The sequence below is a fragment of the Neophocaena asiaeorientalis genome, unplaced genomic scaffold (genome assembly GCF_003031525.2).
Source record: "Neophocaena asiaeorientalis asiaeorientalis breed wild unplaced genomic scaffold, Neophocaena_asiaeorientalis_V1.1 scaffold342, whole genome shotgun sequence".
In the NCBI taxonomy this organism is placed as follows: domain Eukaryota; kingdom Metazoa; phylum Chordata; class Mammalia; order Artiodactyla; family Phocoenidae; genus Neophocaena; species Neophocaena asiaeorientalis.
In genome coordinates this window covers 1353804-1376799 of record NW_020174037.1, presented here as the reverse complement: position 1 = coordinate 1376799, position 22996 = coordinate 1353804, and the positions used below count along the sequence as shown (strand labels likewise).

Below are 22996 nucleotides of genomic sequence, written 5' to 3'. Positions count from 1 at the left end.
AATTTTTTTTTTTTTTTTTTTTTTTTTTTTGTAATCATAAATCTTGCATTTATGATGCCCTTTTCCCCCATGGAACCCATGTTTTGAAAGATTTTGTTTACCAACAAAATAGCATCAACAAATAACTCATATTTTCATTTTTTAATAATTGAAGCCAGATTAAATTGTCAGCTAGAACATCTAATTGTCATAAAAAGTATTATCAAATAGAGGTAAAATAATTTCAAACAGAAGCAAAGAAACAAGATTTGGGGGATTTTTTTGGTATAGTTTTATTGGCAAAAAATATGCAGTATGCAATATTTATTAGACTTAAAATGCAATACCTATTAGACTTAAAAATGTTTAAAAAGCTTCTAAATCACTATTCTTAATCTTTGAGGACCCTGTAGGCCAGTGATCATAGGTCACAAGCCACTAAACTAGAGGAGCTAAGGTCTCTTCCAAATCTAATTTACCATTCCATAAAATCATTGAGGCTTCATAGAAATGGAATATATGACACTGTCTTTTGTTTTCTTTCTAAAATCAAGGTTTAGAAAATTAAATTTAAAATTTTGAGATATTATGAATTCACGTGCAATTATAAAAAGTAACAGAACGATTCCATGTACCCATTACCCAGTTCCCTTCAATCGTAACACCTTGCAAAATTATAGTACAAAGTCACAACCCAGATATTCATACTGATACGACAAAGATACAGAACATTTCCATCACCACAAGCATCCTTCGCTTTAACCTTTTATAGATATTCCTACTTCCCCCCTCCCCTATCACTAACTGGGTGACCACATACATGGTCTCTATTCCTATTGATATAATATTGTCATTTCAAGAATGTTATATAAATGGAATCATACAGCACTTAATCTTCTGGGATTGGCATTTTTCACTCAGCATAATTCCCTCAAGATTCATCCAAGTTGTTCCATGTACTAGTAGTTTGTTCCTGACACTTTCATAATGTTTATTATGATCTACCTAGTTGAACTATCTGATCAAAAACTATTTCTGCATACTAGTAGCCATTAATTTCATTAATTGTAATGAAAGAATCTCTTTAAAAGATTTATTGTATTCTGTGATCAGAACTATATTTTTGGAAAAGAAAAACAAGAATTTATCTTAGTATGTTGGAAACCCAGAAGTTTTTTTTTCCTCTTATCTTTCTCCTTTTTTGATTTCTCAATTTAAAAAGTGTTTACCTTTCATGGTTTTAAAAGTCTTGTTTTTACAACATTAGAAATATTATGTTATTCAAAATTATATTTTTCTGGAAAGCAACTTGGAAATATGTATCAAAAATCCTATTATGTATTTGAACTCATTAATTCCACTTCTAGGACTCTGGCCTCAGTAAATAAGTATTAATGTGGGCAAGAACTGGTATACAAAAGTTTCACTTTATAATAGTAAAAAATTGAGAAAAGTTCAACTTTAAAAAAACCAAAAGAACCCAGAGGCTTTGTTAATAAATAAATGATACAACAACTATATAGACATTTTTAATAAAATGAGAAATGCTCATAATATAACACGAAGTGAAAAAGGGGATACAAAACTTCCTTTTCTACCAGATTTTAAATTGTCTTTATTGACTAGTATATAAGCAGCACCCAGAATAGCCCCTAGTACATTACCAGTAGGCACTCTATAAATGTTTGTTGACTGACTAAAAGGTTATGATAAACCTAAAGAAAAAATTTTGACAGGTCATTAGGTTGCTGAAAAACTCAAAGCCAATTTTAAAACACTGTATTTTATCCTGTATATATATTTCCATTATAAGAGAAATGCATACTTAATATAGAAACTTTATCATATAAAGTTTATCAACTTTATCAAAGTTTCTATCATATCATAGAAACTTTACCATTATATGATAAAGTGGGGGGAGGTGCTTGGAATCACTCATATTTTCAATATCCCAAAGCAATCGTTATTAAAACTATTTTGAGATATTAATTTTCTTTCTCTTTCTTACGTACATTTTTATGCACATTTTAAAATGGTTCTGTGATGGTCTAGTAGTTTTACTCAGCTTTTCCACTTATTATACACATTATCACATTATAAACTCAATAAAATGGTTTAGGGAATTCCTTGGTGGTCCAGTGGTTAGGACTTGGCGTTTTCACTGCCATGGGCCTGGGTTCAATCCCTGGTTGGGGAACTAAGATCCTACAAGCCACACGGCGTGGCCAAAAAAAAATTTTTAAAGTTAAAAAAATAAAACAAAAAAACAGGGTTTAAGAGGTGAATAGTCTGTTAATTATTATTTCCAACCTTTACTGTCAGGCAGTAGATTGTTTACAATTAGTCACTACTATAAGTAATGCTGTATTTAGAATTATCTCCAGTAGTTTACAATCATCAGAATCAAAAGGATTTAGGGAAAAAAAAAAAAAAAAGGCAGGCCCAGGGACAAAATTAATGTCAGTTGAGGCAATTATAGCACACAGTGATTAAAAACTTTGAAGTCAGACAGATCTGAGTCTGAACTCCAGCTCTGCCACATTCGAGTTTTCTAAATTTGGACAACCTACTTAGCTCTCTAAACTTTGGTTTCCTTTGCTGTAAAATGAAGATAATAGTAGTAGGTCTCCTTACAGGGGAGGACCAAATATAACACTTCACATAAAGCACTGCCCTCAGTACCTGGTACTCAGCAAGTGTCTCAATCAGGGTTACTAAAATTATCGTGATCAAATGTTGCCACTTGGTATAATTTTCTCCCTTATTCTCTATATGTCTTCTTATTTCTCTTTTATTTTAATTGCTCTGCATTATATATATTTTTATTTTAAGTTGCTTCATATCTTTCTTAGCAGCAGGGGTCAATTATAAATACATAAAAAATGAACAAAAAAATCTGAAGCCTTCCTGAGTTAGTCATATAGCACATAAATAATAGCAATGGTTACTGACAGGGTCAGACCTGTACTCATTCGTTAACATGAATTAACTCATTCAATTTTTACTATAAAAATTTTCCTCTTATTGTTAAAACATGACAAAAACAAATCCAGGAGTCATAATGTATGTTTAATTACAAATTTTCAAAATAACTATCTGTATGGTTTTATAATTCTTTTTAGATGACAATTGCCTGAGAACTTAAAACTACATTACACAGTGCTAATCAATGCCTTTCTGCATCAAATATTTAATTCCCTTTCAAGAACATTTTAAAGGCACAGTGGTTGGAGTAACTTAAGTGTTCAGCAGTAAGAGAATAGCATTTGATGGAACAGTGGCCATCATGATAATGAGTAATTATGAAAATTATCAAAGTAATGCAAAAAATGTATATGATAGAATATGAAGTGAAAATAGCAGAATAAATAGCTATGAATACTAGGATTGTTATACTATAGAAATATAAGCCTGTGAAAAAACACTGGGAGGGAATATAAAAATAAGTTATTAGGTTATAGTGGTGGTGCCGTTTTCTTAACTCAATTTTTCAAATTTTCTGAGTATTTTATGATTTGAAATATAGATACAAAGATAAAGTGAGTCCTCAATTATAATGTTATCTAACATTTTGCAGATTTTAATAGCACAGAATAGAAAAACACTTTTGAGGACAGTTAGGTCTCATTCCCTAACAGCTCTATTTTAAGGGGTTTATATATAGTAACGATGACTGCTAATATTCATCAAGAACTTGCAATGTATCAAGCACTATCTTAGGTACCCTACAAGTATTAATCAGTCTAACCCTCACAGTTCTAGGGGTTTGGCACTATTATTACCCCAATTTCACAAATGGACAAACCGAGGCACAGAGTGGTTATATACCCTGCCTCAGGTCACACAGCTAGTCAGGCCAGGATTTAAATCCAGGCAGTCAGGCTCCAGATGCAGTGCCCCTAACCATTACATGGACTGTTTCTTAATTCAAAATATGTAATGGGTAAATTACTTAACTGCTCCGTGCCTCAGTTTCCCCATCTATAACATGAAGATAATAACAGTACTTCCTTTACAAATTTATTATGAGGATTAAATGAGCTCAATACATGTAAAGTACTTAGAACAGTGCTTGACATATATTAAGGGTTTTGTAAGTGCTTGCTGTATATTATGTGACTTTTAGGTTTTTTGTGGGCTACATATATTTTTGAAATTAAAGAGCAACTATACACATATGCAAAAATTTACTGTCTGTCTGACATAATATACTTGGTCTTCTTACCTTGCCTAGGAATAACATGAAATCCCCCACTGTGTTGATGGCAGCTACTCGCAAAGCATTCTCCACGAGAATGACAAAGGCGTCCTTTGCTGAGGTGCAGAAGTTGGTGCTGTTGATAGCTGTGGCTGTGTATGCGTTCTGGACAAAAGCAAAAACAATTTTTCATCAGTACATGTAACCTTTAAGATTTAAACCAAACATAGTTAAAGCATAGCTTGTAAAACTACTTCACAGTTAAACCCATGGCTTTGGTGAGGTACAGATTTAGATTAAGCACAAGGAAATATGAGATATTAAAAAAAAAAACCTGATATGGTAACGAGAGCTTCTCATTTAGCCTAGCTTAGGTCCTTTAAAAACATTGATATTTATTAAAACACATATAAACCTTTCCAATATCCATTAACTTCTTCCATGTATTAGTAAATCAAACCATAATTTAAACTTTCCTAGATATCTTGGGTTCATTACCATGCATATCAGTGATGCATTATTACCACTTCAGTGATGCTTTAAAAGCTGCACACACACACACACACACACACACACACACACACACACACATAAAGGCATCAGATTGCTGTGCTGCTTTAGGACTGGAACCCTTCCTCCTTGGTACTTTCTTCTATGCTGTCCTATCTCATAGTTCTTGCAATAGACAGCTGTTTGCTGCTAATCTTATACCCCTCCCTCCTGGGGCAGGATCCTAAATTCCCTTTAAGAAAACAGACCTTTCCCATTCTCTTGGAGTCTGAGTGAGACTGACATTACCTCCAGCTCTTGCGGTGGGCCTTGGTTGATGTAAGCCAATCAACATGTTCTACCTACAACGATTCAGGGATTCGTACATAAACTAATCAGAGCCTATGAAAGTAAAAGATGTTCCCTGGGGCTGCCGGAGGAAAAAAAGAAGTTTCCCTTCTCTTCCATAGGTGCTCCTGACAGCAGCTCTCTCGTTTTTCTGGACAGCAAGGTGTGAGGGTACGAATTGCTATGGCTGTTTTGCCAACATAATGGAAGTCAGAACAGGGAGAGGAATCAGGTACTCGTATTGGGTGACAATGTTTGCAAGATTAGGAACTAGCCAGATTCTGGACTTCTTAGTTATTGAAGCTAATAAATTGCTAAGAATCTCTCCCTTCTTCTCTCTCCCCCACCCCCTTCTCACTCTTGCTCTTTCTTAGGCCAGAATGAGCTGGTTTTCTGTCCCTTGTAGTACTGAGTCCCCAGCTGACATACTTTTATTAAGTCATACCTGCTTCTGCTGCCTCATGTTTTCCTTGACCACTCAGACTTTTTCCTTCTTTTTTACATTGCATTCTAGAACAGCACTGGCATTTTCAGGGAAATGTGAAGAAGTAACATAACATGAAATATTCTGAGTCTTAGAAGGGAACGTATACGTACTTTGTAACTAAAACTTACCATTCTAACCAAGAGGGAGGGAACCCAGCCCCCTCCATTAACAGTCAAGAGGATTAAAGTTTTACTGAGCTCTGCTCACCAGAGCAACAGTCAGCTCTACCCACCACCGGTCCCTCCCATCAGGAAACTTACACAAGCCTCTTAAATAGCCTCATCCACCAGAGGGCAGACAGCAGAAGCAAGAGGAACTACAATCCTGTGGCCTGAGGAACAAAAACCACATTCACAGAAAGACAGACAAGATGAAAAGGCAGAGGGCTATGTACCAGATGAAGGAACAAGATAAAACTCCAGAAAAACAACTAAATGAAGTGGAGATAGGCAACCTTCCAGAAAAACAATTCAGGATAATGATAGTGAAGATGATCCGCTACCTTGGAAAAAGAAGGGAGGCAAAGATCGAGAAGATGCAAGAAATGTTTAACAAAGACCTAGAAGAATTAAAGAACAAACAAACAGAGATGAACAATACAATAAATGAAATGAAAACTACACTACAAGGAATCAATAGCAGAATAACTGAGGCAGAAAAACGGATAAGTGACCTGGAAGACAGAAGGGTGGAATTCACTGCTGTGGAACAGTAGATTTAATTGATATTTATAGGACATTCCATCAGAAAACAGCAGATTACACTTTCTTCTCAAGTGCGCACGGAACATTCTCCAGGATAGATCACATCTTGCGTCACAAATCAAGCCTCAGTGAATTAAAAAAAACTGAAATAATTTCAAGCATCTTTTCTGACCACAATGTTATGAGATTAGAAATTAATTACGGGGAAAAAAAGGAAAAAACACAAACACATGGAGGCTAAACAATATGTTACTAAATAACCAAGAGATCACTGAAGAAATCAGAAAGGAAATCAAAAAATACTTAGAGGCAAATGACAATGAAAACACGATGATCCAAAACCTATGGGATGCAGCAAAAGCAGTTCTAAGAGGGAAGTTTATAGCTATACAAGCCTACCTCAAGAAACAAGAAAAATCTCAAATGAACAATCGAACCCTACACCTAAAGGAACTAGAGAAAGAACAAACAAAACCCAAAGTTAGCAGAAGGAAAGAAATCATAAAGAAGAAATAAATGAAATAGAAACAAAGAAAACAATAGCAAAGATCAATAAAACTAAAAGCTGGTTCTTTGAGAAGATAAAAAAAATTGATAAACCATTAGCCAGACTCATCAAGAAAAAGAGGGAGAGGATTCAAATCAATAAAATTAGAAATGCAAATGGAGAAGTTACAACAGACACGGCAGAAATACAAAGCATCCTAAGAGAATACTATAAGCAACTCTATGCCAACAAAATGGACAACCTAGAAGAAATGGACAAATTCTTAGAATGGTATAACATTCCAAGACTGAACCAGGAAGATTCTGCTGAACTGAATGAATAAGCATTTTCAGAAATCTAATGGAAAACTGATGAATTCATACAAGTGCTAACAAAAGATCAAGATGAAAAAAAAATTCCATGGGTCTGAGTGAACTGATGAGGATGATTATAATTTTTGTGACTTTGTTTGAATAAAAAAAATGTGAAAAAAATACAATGATGTATATATTTATATATACACATTTAGTGATTTATGGATTTGGTGTTTTTCATCATTCTAATAATAATTTCCTTTTGACAAAAAACAAAAAACTTACCGTCCTGAGAAATTTTTGGTTTTGTGCTGACTTAAGAAATTGTTGGTGAGTCCAAAATATGGAAGTTGCTGGAAAACTGCAGGACACGAAGGGCTTACTTTACACTGTGTTGCCTGAAAAGTTTTAAACATTGAGCCCAGGAGAGATGGTCTTTAATTTATGAATGTTCCAACTGTACGCGTGTTAGTTATTAAGAACCTGGTATGAAGATGAGGTTTGAGTTATCAAAAATTTAGCTTGCCATTATATGCTTAATTTTATTGGTTAAAAATGCAGAACTTTTCAGGGCCAAGGAGAGAGTACTGTACTGAGTAGGTCACTATTTGTGGTTCATAAACTTTTTTCAGTAATGGAGCAGCAAGAAATTATGTTGCTCTCTGAGAAATATAGTATGATTTTGATATATGAAATTCCATCATACAAATTGGCATAACATCACAATATATTACTATATCATGTTTGTAGGTCTTCTTATCTTGAAAGCTAATATATACAACATTTTAAGGAAATCATACTATTAAATTGTCCTGGTAACATTCATTTGCTGCTTGCTCACTTATACTGTCATCTGCCAGCGTTTCCTATCAGTTAAAAGGCAGCAGGCACCTAACTGCAGTGGTTCACATTTTTTCATCTTCTACAAAGCTTCTTTTGAAACATTCTGCCAAAGGCCTCATGACATCAAAATAAACTATACTTTTGATCTTGTATAACAGTAACTCGGCTGAAAAATGATAAAGAACTTCCCAAGCCTGATCTATTCTCAAAGAACCCAGATTAGTTCCCACTTCTCACCAGTTCCCTATGTACTCAAGAAAAAACCCTATTTAACAATTTATTCTAGAGCAGAGGTTTTCAAACTACCACCTGTGGGCTAAATCTGTACTTCTGTACATAAGTTTTATTGGAAAACAGCCATGTTCATTTGTTTACAAACTGTTTTGGCTGTTTCCATGTTATGATGGCAGAACTGAGCAATTGTGGCAGGGACTATATGGCCCACAAAGCCAAAAATATTCACTGTCTGGTCCTTTGCAGAAAAACTTTGCTGACCCTGGCTCTAGAGTAATGCCAAGAATCAGTACCAACCTCATTTACAGTCTAGGGAACCCACCTCCTCATCCCTTTTGAAATACAAACCACATTTGCTCATTTCCAGTCTATTAGTACCTTTTTCCACAACTTCCAGACTTGTAGCATTTTTTACTACAATTCTTCAGTTCAACAATTGACAAATGTCCTTGGTGATCTGAGATACAATTTCCCTGAAGAGAAAAACCTTATTTCCCCTATTCTAAGATATGATCCAGGGGCTAATAAGCCAGTTATTTAATAAAAGGTTTTCAGAGGGAAATACCCTACCATATTAACTATATACATACTATATATATGTATACACACACACACACACACACACATACACATATATATATATATATTATTAATGCTGATGTAAAAAAGCATCATTATAATGTCTAGAATCAAGGGTATTGGATGACCCATTTAAATCAACTAGGTGTTGTCTTAAATCCCACCCCCTCAGTGAGGACAAACAACTCTTAACTATGTTGTTCTCCACTTTCCAGTTTGAACATAACTTTCCTTGAAAGAAGAGACAGAAGCAAGAGAGGATCCAGACACCTCCAATCTCTCTTCTCTGTTATCATCAGACCAGCTGAGTCTAGGAGCAGACCCAACACTTCCAAACTAAACTACAAAAGTTTTTTTTTTGCTCTCACTAATTTTCAGAAGCTTCAGTTCATTTGACAATTACTATTCTTCCTCTGCTGCTTCTTTCTTCTCTCCCCCACCCAGCTCCACCCATTCCATCTACTTTTAGAGCGAAAGGCTATTTGTAGACATGAAAGGAGGCAATAATGATTTCTTTTCTCCACTCCTCAGTTCCAGGGTTGGATATTCTCATAGAAAGTTAGCCTTCTCGGCAATATTCCTACAGATCTATGCAACTCCTTCATATTTAACCTAACTGAAAAAAGTAGGTGGATATTTTATAAACGTTTTCCCTCTCTCAAGGCAGGAAGATGAGCTGCATGTGATACACAAAGGTCAAGATGACCTCTTCAGGAAGAACAATGTGCTAAAGATCATAGCAGGCCATTGAAATTTCCCTCTGCTTCTATACCTCTTAGTCTAAAGGATTCATGCTAAGGTTCTCAAGAGATTCTGAGTCCTTTGTAGCTTTCCCTAACTGTTCTCTGAGCTTTCTGCAGACCACTTGGTTAAGATTTTTAGAGCCCACCCACCTGCTTCCCAGACCGCCTTCCTGATCTTGAGCTAAACTGCCCACAGGCAGGCATAATGATTACCATTTAGCCTGTGCACAACATCTGCTCAGGCAGGGCACAGGCTTAGAGACTATTCAATTCTCAGAAGCAAGATAAAAGATGATCACCATCCAGGAATCTTTTTAAAAGGATGCCTGTTAGTCCAAGTGGTCCCTGGTGTGTGCATTTTTGTGAAAAAGTACTGGTCATGTGGAAGAAAATATGTTAGGGCAGAGGATCGCCAGGCAGGTAACCCAGTCCTGCCTGGCCACCGGTCAGAGAACAGCTTCTACATTTTTACACACTTTCTTTGGTTCACTGAAGGACCTAGAAATTCTCTTAAAGTCTAAAATCTTTACATAATAACTCACTTAATATGGGCAAACTAGACAGCAATGGTAGGAAAAGGGGAACAGTTATGTACAACTTTGTGGATCATTATACATTAAATAAGGGAAATGGTAAGTAAAATGATCCCTTTCTTATTTTGAGTGAGGGAATGGAAGGGGCACAAAGTCCAATCTATACCATATATTTCATTCAGTTTGGTTGCAAATATTATTTTAAGGGGCATAAGAATTAAAAGTATGTTGCAAATCTTAATTTAAATAGATTGTCTTTAAAACCATCACTTACCTTAGTTTACAGCATGAAACATGAAAGTTTGAGATGTTTGCATATTCTCTATAATAAACTATACTTTAGTTTTCTTTAAGTTTCACAAATATGTATATACAGTTGACCCTTGATCAACGCAGGGGCTGGGGTGCCAACTCCCCCTCACAGTTGAAGATCCGCATATAACTTTATACTCTATGTTTTCTGTGATTCCAGCATCCGTGAATTCAACCAACAGTGGATTGTGCAGTACTGTAGTATTTGTTTTAAAAAATTTGCGCGTAAGCGGACCCGCACAATTTGTTTTTCATTCTATGTTGATTTCACTACATTAGCATATTAAACGACATACCTACCCATGCCAGTACTGTACATTAAGGACCAAAACAGGATAAAAAGGGGGTGGCACCCCACTCCCTCGAAAAAGCCCTGCCCCTTGCTTGGTAGACTAATGCATGTGCCTCCCCATCATTAGCCTCACTCCTCCTCCCTTTAAAATTAAATCCCTCTCTCCAGGTGGGTGAGAAGTTCATCTGTGATGGACCCACACAATTTAAAACTATGTTGTTCAAGGGTCAACTGTAGGACACTGTGCATTGCCATGGTAAGATCTAGGTAAACTTAGATTAGAAAACTTCCTCCACCTCTAGGTCATGTGATCTGCCACAAGGTCCCAGGCTCAATTTTCTCATGTATAACAGAGGAAATGTGCCTTCCTTTCAGAGTTGTGTAGAGAAAGTGATAATATATATGAAGTGCTTTGTATACTATCAAGGATTTAAGTAGGTGCTCCAAAAATAACTCCCACTCATGCTATGTAGAGAAAAGCTTTATAATCTTAAGAGCTTATCAGCCGGAGAGCAGATACCCTCCAGTGTTAAATGTACTATCTTCAAGTGGAGTCAAAGTAAATCAAGGCCTGAGTAATCCAATGCCCAAATGTAACAGATTCTAGTTGTAACCATCTTTCTACCTAAAGTGAATTCTATAGGTTAGATTAGATGTACCATAACTTTCCTGTCACATTAAGATAAGCATCTGCAGAAACAAAGAGCAGTTCACAGTTCACTCTGTTTATCTGCAAAACTCTAGCACCTATGCTGTAAATATTTAATAGCTTATTTTAAAAATCTAAAGCTCTTTTTCTGAAGTCAGCTATGTTTTCCACATTGTTTAGCACTGAAGCATGGTTTGGGATTATGGAATTTCATAGTGTACTGTGCAATGACTTTGGTCTACCCTGCCTCCATGTAAACACTCCTCTCCATTATCCTCTCCATTCTCTAAGGCAGTGGCAACAAACTAGTGGCCTATGGGCAACTGACATTGTGGGGTCCAAAGACAACACAGTGTTTGCTTTGGCTCACTCAGAGTTATTCTTCTCTTTATTAGTTGTCAACATTTTAATAGCAGGAGATAAAATGCAAACATCCAGAATTCTGGCTTCTCTTAGAAAACTGGAAGAGTTAGAAACTGTCTATAAGTTCTCACATGGCAAACAGTATCCCAGAGCTAAGTAGTGATGGCCCTCTTTGGATGGAAAGTGACCATCCAGTTGATCACTCTCTACTGCTCCCTATTGCGTTAGACCCTGGCTGCTGCACTCACTCACAGAAGTGATGTAACGGACTTCAACCGGCCCTGCAGGGGGTTGTGCTGCCCAGTCCTGCTCCAGGATTTTGACTGTGGGTTGCATGCTGACATCAGGAGTTGACAGCAGAAGAAAGGATAGGAGGAAAATGATGCAAAGGGACCTTAACTAACTCACTGTTAACAATTTCCAGAGAGTACTACACAAAACAGAACTCCAACTGAGAGACTCTGCATGTGAAATGTGAGCCACAGTGCACGGCACATGGTAAGTGCTCAGTAAATGTTAGCTGGCATTATAATTAGTATTACGTTTTCAATGTACTCTATTGAATACTCTGAAGATAACCTCAGAGAGTAAACAGGTGACTTGACAAGAAATCTTTGAAAAATAAGAAGGAGAAATTTGCATCACAGGATACTTGAGATATATAATGAAGTATAATTAAATATTCCAGTACTGTACACCCGTAACATATAATATTGTACATCAACTATACTTCAAAAATTTTTTTAAATTAAAAACAAACAGTGCCAGTAGAAGAACAGATCAGAAAAGAAAGCCCAAAGACAGACTCAAGTATGATATGTAAGAGTTTAATACACGATCAAATTGACACTTCACAGCAAAAGAAAGGATAGATTAATCACTAACTGGTCCTGGGACAACTGATTAAATCCCAGATAAACTAAAATGTTTTTTTTTTTCCCTTTTAAAAAGGGGGAATCTCTAAAGGACTATATGAAAAAATGCTAGAATAATTATTTGATCTTGAGGTGGGGAAAACTTTTCTAAGTGTAAAAGCCAAGTAAGAAACCATGAAAGAAAAGGTGAACAGAACTGACAAGAGAAAATAGAAAATATAACTGCTGCACATTATAAAAATGTAAAATAAATTAACTGTGGACAGTACTATAGAATAAGATTCACCACTCACTGAGCACATGCTTAGAGCACTGTTGACTCTTTTCCTCCTCACGGTAACTGGCACTACAGATACTCTTTTGTTTTTTAAATTTAATTAATTAATTTATTTCTGGGGCTGCGCTGGGTCTTCATTGCTGTGCACAGGCTTTCTGTAGTTGCGGTGAGTGGGGGCTACTCTTCGTTGAGGTGTGCGGGCTTCTCACTGCGGTGGCTTCTCCTGCTGTGGAGCGTGGGCTCTAGGTGTGCGGGCTTCAGTAGTTGCAGCATGCGGGCTCAGTAGTTGTGGCTCGCGGGCTCTAGAGCACAGGCTCAGTAGTTGTGGTGCATGGGCTTAGTTGTTCCGTGGCCTGTGGGATCTTCCCAGACCAGGGCTCAAACCCGTGTCCCCCTGCATTGGCAGGTGGATTCTTAACCACTGTGCCACCAGGGAAGTCCCACTACAGATACTCTTATCAGCCCCATTTTACATATGAGGCTTAGAGCTTATCAGACATTAATTGAAGTGAAATACTGCAAACTTCTTCTCAAAGCTAATGATAAGTATTTTAATGAAAGTGGTAGGTAGTTAGACATGAGCGGCTCCTCGCCCTGTCCTGGACGGGGTCATCTTTCCCTCCCCGACCTGGACACAGGTGATCAGAACATGCCCAGAGATCTTCCCTTTTTGCGGTCAAGGACCGCTAGGATTCCAGCCTTATGGAGACCAAACAAGACGAACCCGCCAGCACAGGTTGACGCAGGCCCACCAAGACCTAAAAGGTGCCTCACAGTAAAACCCGGGGTTCATTATGCCGTATTTATAATAAATTAGCATTGCGGTTTTTGCCCATGTCCCCCGGGGTTTCCCTTGGGTGCTTGTGGGTAAGCGCCTGCGCACAAAGAGAAAAGTCACATAACCTAAAGCTGTCAATCACCTCGGCAGTCAAATGACGCAAGACACAAGGAGGGACTTTGCACCACACTGAAAAACCAGCCCTACATCCGTTGCGGGCTGCTTCTGGTTTCCGGACGGCCTGCTCCCCTTCTCTCTCTTGGGAGTATATTCTCGCTTTGCTTAATAAAACTTCTGCTGCTTAAAACTGCTCTATGTCTCTCGACTGAGTTCTGTCCTTCGGGAGGTCCAGGACAGAGGAATTGCCGTTTGGCTGGTAACAAAAGTGTTATGTTAGCATGGTGAGATCATGGGTGATGTTTTGTTCTTGTCTTGGTTTTCCAAACTCTTCAGTATCTTACATTACATTCATTTTTACAGAAAATAGATTCATTTGTAGAACTACCTTTTGAATTTTCTTTGTCATAGCTCTGTTATCTTAGAGTAAAACACAGGGAGTTCTTTATAAAAAAATAAAATGCGGTGGAGGGAGAGCGATAACAACACTTACTAGGTATCTACCAAGAGTTAGACACTGTAAGAGCTGATTTATCTGCATTATATTTCATCCTAACCTAAAGCCTCTGAGGACAGGTATATTTTTCTCCACTTACTGAAGAAGAAAACTGAGACTCAGAGCTTTCACGGAGCTTGCCAAACAGTTACACTGCTGGGGATTGAAACACGTCTTCAACATCTGGGCTCTCTTTATTGGGCCTCCCCGCAATTATCCACTGTACCTTCTCCAACAAGGCTATAAAAGTGTGGGCTCAATCCTATGTGTATGGGAAAAGGAACTTCATTTTCAGAAAGCAATGATAAATAAAATACAGGAGACAAAATGAAAGGTGTGAGTTGACGCCATCATCTTGGTGCCAGCTATGGCTTCATCTCTAGCAGAGCACTAAGCTTACAACTGCCGAATGTGTGTGATAGCACTAAAAATGTCCCTTCTTGCACTAGTAGATCATACTCTTATATCCTGTTTTCTCAAAGTTCAGAAAAGTCTCTGGAGCTCATTTATTCAGTACCACCATGACCCCTATCATCTTAAACACTTCAAACAGATGGGTGCCTATCCAGCTCTGAAACATTTCTCAGGAACAAGGGTTAAAAAATTCCACTGGTAACTGGTACTTATGCTTAGCCTGTCATGGCAGGAAGTATTCTAATGTCTTCAATATGTTGACCTCATTTCAAATAAAATTCCTATGAAAACAAGAGACATGAAGCTCCAGTGGTAACCAGTTCCCATATCGCAACGCTTCATATTCCCAAAGAGAGCTACCAGGTATGAGTTCAGAATCACTCTCCCTAAACCTTTGCTCCCATATTTGATTTACTACTATTTTGATGCTTCCCTTGAATCTTCAGACATCATGCCTACCTAATGAGGATGCAAAATGGACAAAACCTGTAAAAGAAAGACCAACTTGTAATTTGTATATACATCTCAGGACTGCTGGGACTAAACTGCTGACTAATGTTTAGCTTGGAATGAGCTGAAAACTTTGGATGTTTGCACCTGGTTACTGACCATCCTGACATGATGTGATTTGTTTTCTTCCTGTAGTATGACTGCACATATCCTTTTTGAGATTCTTAGAGTTTTATATCACTGTCTCAGTCTTTTTTAGTCCAAATATTCATTGATTAACTAATCATTCATTCAGAAAACAGTTAAAGACCACCTACTGTAGACCAGGCACTGTGATAGTTTCTGGAGAGACAAAAATAAGTCTTGCCTTTAAGGACATAAAAGTCTAAAGGATGAGATGAAGTGAACAGACAACTCCCATATAGTGTTCTTAGTGTTTTCACAGAGGTATGAACTGGTGTTGTGGAAAGTCAGAGGAGGGGCTGGGGTAATGAGGGAAAGTTCCTTAGAGGTGATGCTCAGGAAGAATCATTAAGGATCAGTAAGAGTCAGTCAAGCATTGGAAGGAAGTTATTCCCTGAACATTTTGGAAACTGCGAGAGCAAAAGGTACCTGTGGGAACTGAAAACAGAGCTGAGGTTAGCCCATATCTCTGAGAATAAGCTATTTAGTGACAGATACAAAATGTAATGATGATTATCTTTAGTGCATCATCAACTTTTTTGATGAAGATGACTTGGTCCCAAACCGAATTTTAAAGGACATAATTTTTCAGAATGTTGTGGCTGTTACTAATTATTTTAATAATAACCTTCCAAATGCTTTACATCCATAGAGTATGATGAGCTACAAGAATGTATTTTGCTAATGAAATGTCATACCTACTTTATCATATTAACCATAAAACTCCAATAAAGCAAACTCCAGGCAAGCTCAACACCATCACCACAGGACTCCTACCCTTTGACTACCCGTGAGTGAATGGAAAGTGCAATGCTACCCTGCAATCACTTAAAGGTAAATGGTGAGAAAGTCAATTTTTATCTTTGGTCCATTAGATGAGGGCATCAGTACATTAGAATTGATTTTCAGCGACTGGAGAAAAGTGGTTAAAAGACAAACAAACAAACAAACCCAGATGAACAGAGTACTTCACAGCGTACATTAGAATTGATTTTCAGCGACTGGAGAAAAGTGGTTAAAAGACAAACAAACAAACCCAGATGAACAGAGTACTTCACAGCAAGAGTCCTACATGCTCAGATACAGAAAGACAGACCCACTCCGCTAAGAACTGTTACCCCATAAGTATCAATCCCTCCATTTGACCTTAGAAACAGCACCTCCTTTGATAATATTTTCCAGGCCAGTATCATAGTCTTCCGCAGTTAGACAAAAAACGAAAACAAAAAAAACCCCACGGCCTACAGAGCATGCTAGTTTTGAACAATAGTAGACAGTTGCAAAAAGGAGCAAGTGTCACAACAGCTTTTCACTAAACCTTTCAAAAAGCATTAAAAGAATTAAAGAACTATGGCTAGAGTAGACAGATTCTCAGAGAAGATCAAAGATGAAAGGATGTGAATTAAGGGATAAGAGATAAATGTCTTTCCTGAATGATGGACACTAATAATATTTTATCAATGTACTACAATTAATTAATAATAAGCCTTGGTAAGAACATATATTACGTTTAAAAACAAGAATATGATTGAAACAGTTATACGTGATCGAGGTACAATGTATAACACCATGAGAAAAACAAAACATCTTTCACCTAAGTTCAATAACTTTATCTTGGAAGAAGAAACAATGAACCTATCTTTGAAAGTGAATGTTAAATGTATTTTTAAAACATTTTACCTTGGCGCCGGGTGGGGGATGAATTGGGAGACTGGGATTGGCATATATACACTAATATGTATAAAACAGATAACTAATAAGAACCTGCTGTATAGCACAGGGAACTCCACTGTACAGTAGAAATTAACACAACATTGTAAAACAACTATAACCCAATTAAAAGAAAAGAAACATAGAAAGGATATGACAATTAAAAACAAACAAACAAAAAAATAAAAAACCAAAAAAAACATTTTACCTGATTTAAATAATTTAGGCACTTTTCAAGACACCAAAGGCAACAAATGCAAGATTTCAGCACACATCGAGCACAAGCATTTTCCTGGAAAGAATGAAAAATGGAAATAATTAAAGACCAAAGAATCAAACCGTATCATATAGAATATTCTAAATTTTAGAAAAATAAAAATTAAGAAAAATCACAACCTATGCTTCAAAGCCTCCACACTCACCCTTTTTTTCCTCAAAATGTAATGGCTGAATTATTTTTAATCAGTTCAATTCAACATTTACTTAGTACCTATTGCATACAAGATATAAGGTATATGAGACCAACAAGGAACTTATAATCTAGTAGGAGAAAAAAAAAGCGCTAAACATAACAACAATTAGAATCAGAATATGATATAGATACTAGTGCTATGAGAGTGGAGAAGAGAGAGAGAAGACATCACTTGGGAGGTGAGAGGACTCCGGGGAGGCTTCTAGGAAGAGGGGGCATTTGAGCTAAGCTATGTAGAAATGCATGGTATTTCTGCAGTCAAGGACAGAAAGGAGGTTCCAAGGAAGAAAGTGTGTTGAGTCCACACAGAGGAAGAGAAGCACAAGACATTTGGGGAAACTACAGAGTGCAAGAGTGGGAGACAAAAGGGAAGAATTAGATTCTACTAGGCAAGGACTTTGAAAAAAACATTTGCACTTGGACTTAATATCGCTGGGAACTTTGCTACATGCAGAACTGAAGTTCTGGAATTTGCCCACAGAAAGTCCAGAAAAGGGTTTTTCCTTACCTTTCCTTTGAGCTGACTGTGAATGTACATAAGGATCATTCGTGGAATTTTGACTAATGTGATAATGAAAGATCCTTTCGCCACAGTACCAAGGTGATAACGAATAAGGCGATTCACCGATGCCAAAATAGGTGTAAATGGCAAATTCCTTTTATCCCTATATAAGAGACCAAGATGGAAACACAGAAATGGTTTAGAGTGCAAAAGAGTGAAAAATTAGTTCATTTTTCTTATTCTAGCTCTATGACAAAATGGCAAAGTAATATAAACGCTACAGATGTACCATGTAAAATCAATGTTTCATTTCTTTATGGTAGTTTCATGGGGTTCTTACGCTGTAACACTTTAAGTTATATAAAACTGTGCTTTGAAAGCTCTTATTAGCAAATAGTTATGGGGTTAATTGTAGAATCAGATAATGGAACTTAAAAAGATGTTAGGCCTGGCACCTCATTATAATAGAAAACTATAAGGCCTATTGTAGTGTATATTCAGCTATGAAGTTAGGAAAGGAAGTCACAATACTTGCTCTGATCCATACACATTAAAAAGACTTGTTATCCTTTGATGGACGTTTATATAAAGCAAAAGTACATAAGACACTACTACAAGATTCGTTCTTCTGCTAAATGTAATTTAAGTGTAGCATGACCTGCGGTTCTAATTAATTTTTTGAGAAAGCTACAGAAGAGTATAAAGAATAAAATAATAACCTCCCATTTTCCTACCTCACAGAATGATTTTGTTATATTCACTTCCAATTACTTTTTAAAGAAATGGAACTCTTACCGGTCTCAGTTCCATTTCCTTTAGACAAAACCACTTAGATGATCTTAAGTTTTCTTTCTTTCTTTCTTTTTTTAATTAACCTACAACACTATGTTAGTTCTGGGTGTACAACATAGTGATTCAATATTTCTATACATTACAAAATGATCACCACAATAAGTCTAGTTATCATCGGTCACTATACAGAGTTACTATCTTTCTCTTCCTGACTTATTTCACTTAGCATAATACCCTCTAGGTCCATCCATGTAGTTACAAGTTAAGTTTTCTGACAAGTATAAATTCTCACCTAGTAAAATAGTATGTTACCACAGCTCCTGCCACAGTCATCTGTTGACAGGCTAGAATAAATTCACTGATCCAAATCAGACCCACCACATGGTACCACCACATGTATTGCAGAGGCCCAGAAACTTTGAACTCCACAAAGCCTTGGTCATTCTTAACAGCGCTGCCTAGGAAAATATCAAAGAAGGAAAGAAGGAGCACATAAAGCATAAACCAATAAGTACGGCTATTAAATCTAAGAGATTAATCTAATTTCCAACAATACGTCCCTATCCCCAAACCACTGACTTCATGATCACAGTGCTATTACATTAAGGGACCCTCAAAGCCATCATATATAGCTTTTAAAAGTTCTATTTGAATATAGTTTTTTGTTTTAATATTTATTTATTTATCTATTTGGCTGCACTGGGTCTTAACTGCGGCACATAGGATCTTCGTTGCCGCGTGTGGGATCTTTAGTTTCCTTTTATCCCTATATAAGAGACCAAGATGGAAACACAGAAATGGTTTAGAGTGCAAAAGAGTGAAAAATTAGTTCATTTTTCTTATTCTAGCTCTATGACAAAATGGCAAAGTAATATAAACGCTACAGATGTACCATGTAAAATCAATGTTTCATTTCTTTATGGTAGTTTCATGGGGTTCTTACGCTGTAACACTTTAAGTTATATAAAACTGTGCTTTGAAAGCTCTTATTAGCAAATAGTTATGGGGTTAATTGTAGAATCAGATAATGGAACTTAAAAAGATGTTAGGCCTGGCACCTCATTATAATAGAAAACTATAAGGCCTATTGTAGTGTATATTCAGCTATGAAGTTAGGAAAGGAAGTCACAATACTTGCTCTGATCCATACACATTAAAAAGACTTGTTATCCTTTGATGGACGTTTATATAAAGCAAAAGTACATAAGACACTACTACAAGATTCGTTCTTCTGCTAAATGTAATTTAAGTGTAGCATGACCTGCGGTTCTAATTAATTTTTTGAGAAAGCTACAGAAGAGTATAAAGAATAAAATAATAACCTCCCATTTTCCTACCTCACAGAATGATTTTGTTATATTCACTTCCAATTACTTTTTAAAGAAATGGAACTCTTACCGGTCTCAGTTCCATTTCCTTTAGACAAAACCACTTAGATGATCTTAAGTTTTCTTTCTTTCTTTCTTTTTTTAATTAACCTACAACACTATGTTAGTTCTGGGTGTACAACATAGTGATTCAATATTTCTATACATTACAAAATGATCACCACAATAAGTCTAGTTATCATCGGTCACTATACAGAGTTACTATCTTTCTCTTCCTGACTTATTTCACTTAGCATAATACCCTCTAGGTCCATCCATGTAGTTACAAGTTAAGTTATTATCTTTCTCTGTCTGACTTATTTCACTTAGCATAATACCCTCTAGGTCCATCCATGTAGTTACAAGTTAAGTTTTCTGACAAGTATAAATTCTCACCTAGTAAAATAGTATGTTACCACAGCTCCTGCCACAGTCATCTGTTGACAGGCTAGAATAAATTCACTGATCCAAATCAGACCCACCACATGGTACCACCACATGTATTGCAGAGGCCCAGAAACTTTGAACTCCACAAAGCCTTGGTCATTCTTAACAGCGCTGCCTAGGAAAATATCAAAGAAGGAAAGAAGGAGCACATAAAGCATAAACCAATAAGTACGGCTATTAAATCTAAGAGATTAATCTAATTTCCAACAATACGTCCCTATCCCCAAACCACTGACTTCATGATCACAGTGCTATTACATTAAGGGACCCTCAAAGCCATCATATATAGCTTTTAAAAGTTCTATTTGAATATAGTTTTTTGTTTTAATATTTATTTATTTATCTATTTGGCTGCACTGGGTCTTAACTGCGGCACATAGGATCTTCGTTGCCGCGTGTGGGATCTTTAGTTGAGGTATGTGGGATCTAGTTCTCTGACCAGGGATCGAACCTGGGCCCCCTGCATTGGGAGCTCAGAGTCTTAGCCACTGGACCACCAGGGAAGTCCCTGAATATAGTTCCTACCGCATTATCAGTTATTTAGTGTAGGCATGAATTTTCAAACACTTCAATTTTTTTTCAGAGGTATTAATTACTTGTCCAATAATTATAGACCTAAATTATTAGCAAAGTACAGAAATTAAGATTATTTTCAATTGGTGATGGTGTGCTGAATGGCCAAAGAAGTTACATATAAGCTTCCTATCCTTATACCGCTCCTCATAATTAATTCCATTTAGACATACATAACCTTCGATATTAAGTGTGGCTACAAGCAAGTCTTGAGAGCCTAACTGTGAACTGTATCCGTACTAGCTCTACATAGGTTCAGGTCATTTCCAAACTAGAAAGTCCCAAGGAAGCAAGTTCATCTGTGGCTATAACTGGAGTCTGAGGCAATTCCAGAGCAGCACTGCATTCATTAGTTCATCTCAGAATGAATCCAAATGTCTGAGTCAGTACAGGAACTTACTTCAAATCCATAACCATCTTGAAACTGGATATGATTTCAGGCCCTACCTGGTTTAGACTCATTTTGCTGGGATGTTCTAAAAATCATGAACGGGGAATATGTTATTGAAGAGCCGAGCCATAACCATTGCTAATTCTGACGGTTGTTAGACCTTAGTCCATAAATGTCTTAAGAATTATATCTCTCTGATGTTTTAAAATATTTTAATGCAAATCAGTTTCATTACTAAAAGAAAGAAGTAACATGTCTTCTTACCGGTAGTGCCAAGAAAGAGAAGTGTCATGATCCAATACACCCAGAACAGAACAAGAGCAAGGAAAGTCCAAAAGGGTTGGAAGACTAGCAGTGGCAAGTGAATGAAAACCTTGCCAGCCACGTGGAACAAGGCGATGGTGAGAGCAACCCGCTTGCGCATGACTAACATTATGAGGAACAAGATAACCTGTAGGAGAGAACACATGGAAAGATTCCAGCTACTGTTTTAAGCAGTAAAAACAGAAACTGAACAATGGTGGAAAATTTTTAACATAACCTTTCATTCCAAAATGGGGATGTGTCATTCTCTGAATCCCAATAACGCTTTAACAGTCTGTATCTCTCTTGCAGCCCTTATTTTTCATTATATATTGAAAATGTCTTTTAAAGCTAAACATAAAAGAGTTTCTCAATTTATTAATATATCCTAGATGTATTAATTCTTCTACTTTCCCTTTTTCCACTCGTTATGAATCAAAACGTGTTGCTTGTCAGCAGGATGAGACTCTTAATTTATTTAAATAGATACATGCTTGCCACTCTGAAAATAGGGAAAAAGACGATATGCTATGACCACAAAAGCACAGAGAACTTATACCTCATCTCCCTTGTTGGACCAAAAGCACCTTACAAGCAGGGTCCATGTCAAATTTATCCTTTGTCACTCCCCACTCTGCCCTGGCACCTGGCGCAGAGAACTGTACTTAAAAGATGATGAATAAATATTTGTACAATGATAGCAAACAAAAATCTTTTGGCACCAATGGTTTTACGATGGCTTTATTTTTGGTTTCTGATGCTCAATGAAAAGCTTGGGATTGCTCCAAGAAGTGGACTGAGATTTTTTCCCCCTTTTTTCAGAGAGGAGAAGGAGATGAACCAAAGATATGAATATAGATTATTGAACCACATGTTAATGAATCATTTTCCTGCAGTTATTATAATAATGATACTAGTTAGTGAAGCTCACCTCTCTTTTTAAAATAATGTTGTTAAAAGTTTAAAAGGGAAAAATGGGAAATAATTAGTGAATACGTAGATGGAATGACACTAGGTAGCCTATTTCTTAATAGACTTTTCTATAATTATACTATCTCATGACAATAAGATGTATGTTCTTACCAGAAAATGATAATTAATACTCTAGGTGAAAATTCCCTCTCAAAAAGCAGGCAGCACAGAATAAAATGTCACATAAAATAGCACTCATCATTTAGGGGAGCCTTCTGAAGACTTCTGAGTATGTCATACACTGTGGGGCAGAGATTTCATCCAATCGGGATCATGGTTAGGCATGCAATGGCTAAGCATGAGTTTCTGCTTCATTAATGATC

General features: G+C 36.7%; 1 protein-coding gene across 1 annotated transcript in view; it reads right to left on the bottom strand.

Annotated features, from left to right (window-relative positions):
• The window catches only part of SLC44A1 (solute carrier family 44 member 1), a 119967-nt gene that overhangs the window by 9997 nt on the left and 86974 nt on the right, over positions 1-22996 (bottom strand). The window contains exons 9-13 of the mRNA XM_024753681.1: positions 21663-21849; positions 20384-20549; positions 17835-17991; positions 17063-17146; positions 4205-4342 (exon numbers count right to left, since the gene is read on the bottom strand). Of these exons, the coding sequence (XP_024609449.1) occupies positions 4205-4342; positions 17063-17146; positions 17835-17991; positions 20384-20549; positions 21663-21849 (732 nt within the window). The remainder of the gene's footprint in view (positions 1-4204; positions 4343-17062; positions 17147-17834; positions 17992-20383; positions 20550-21662; positions 21850-22996) is intronic.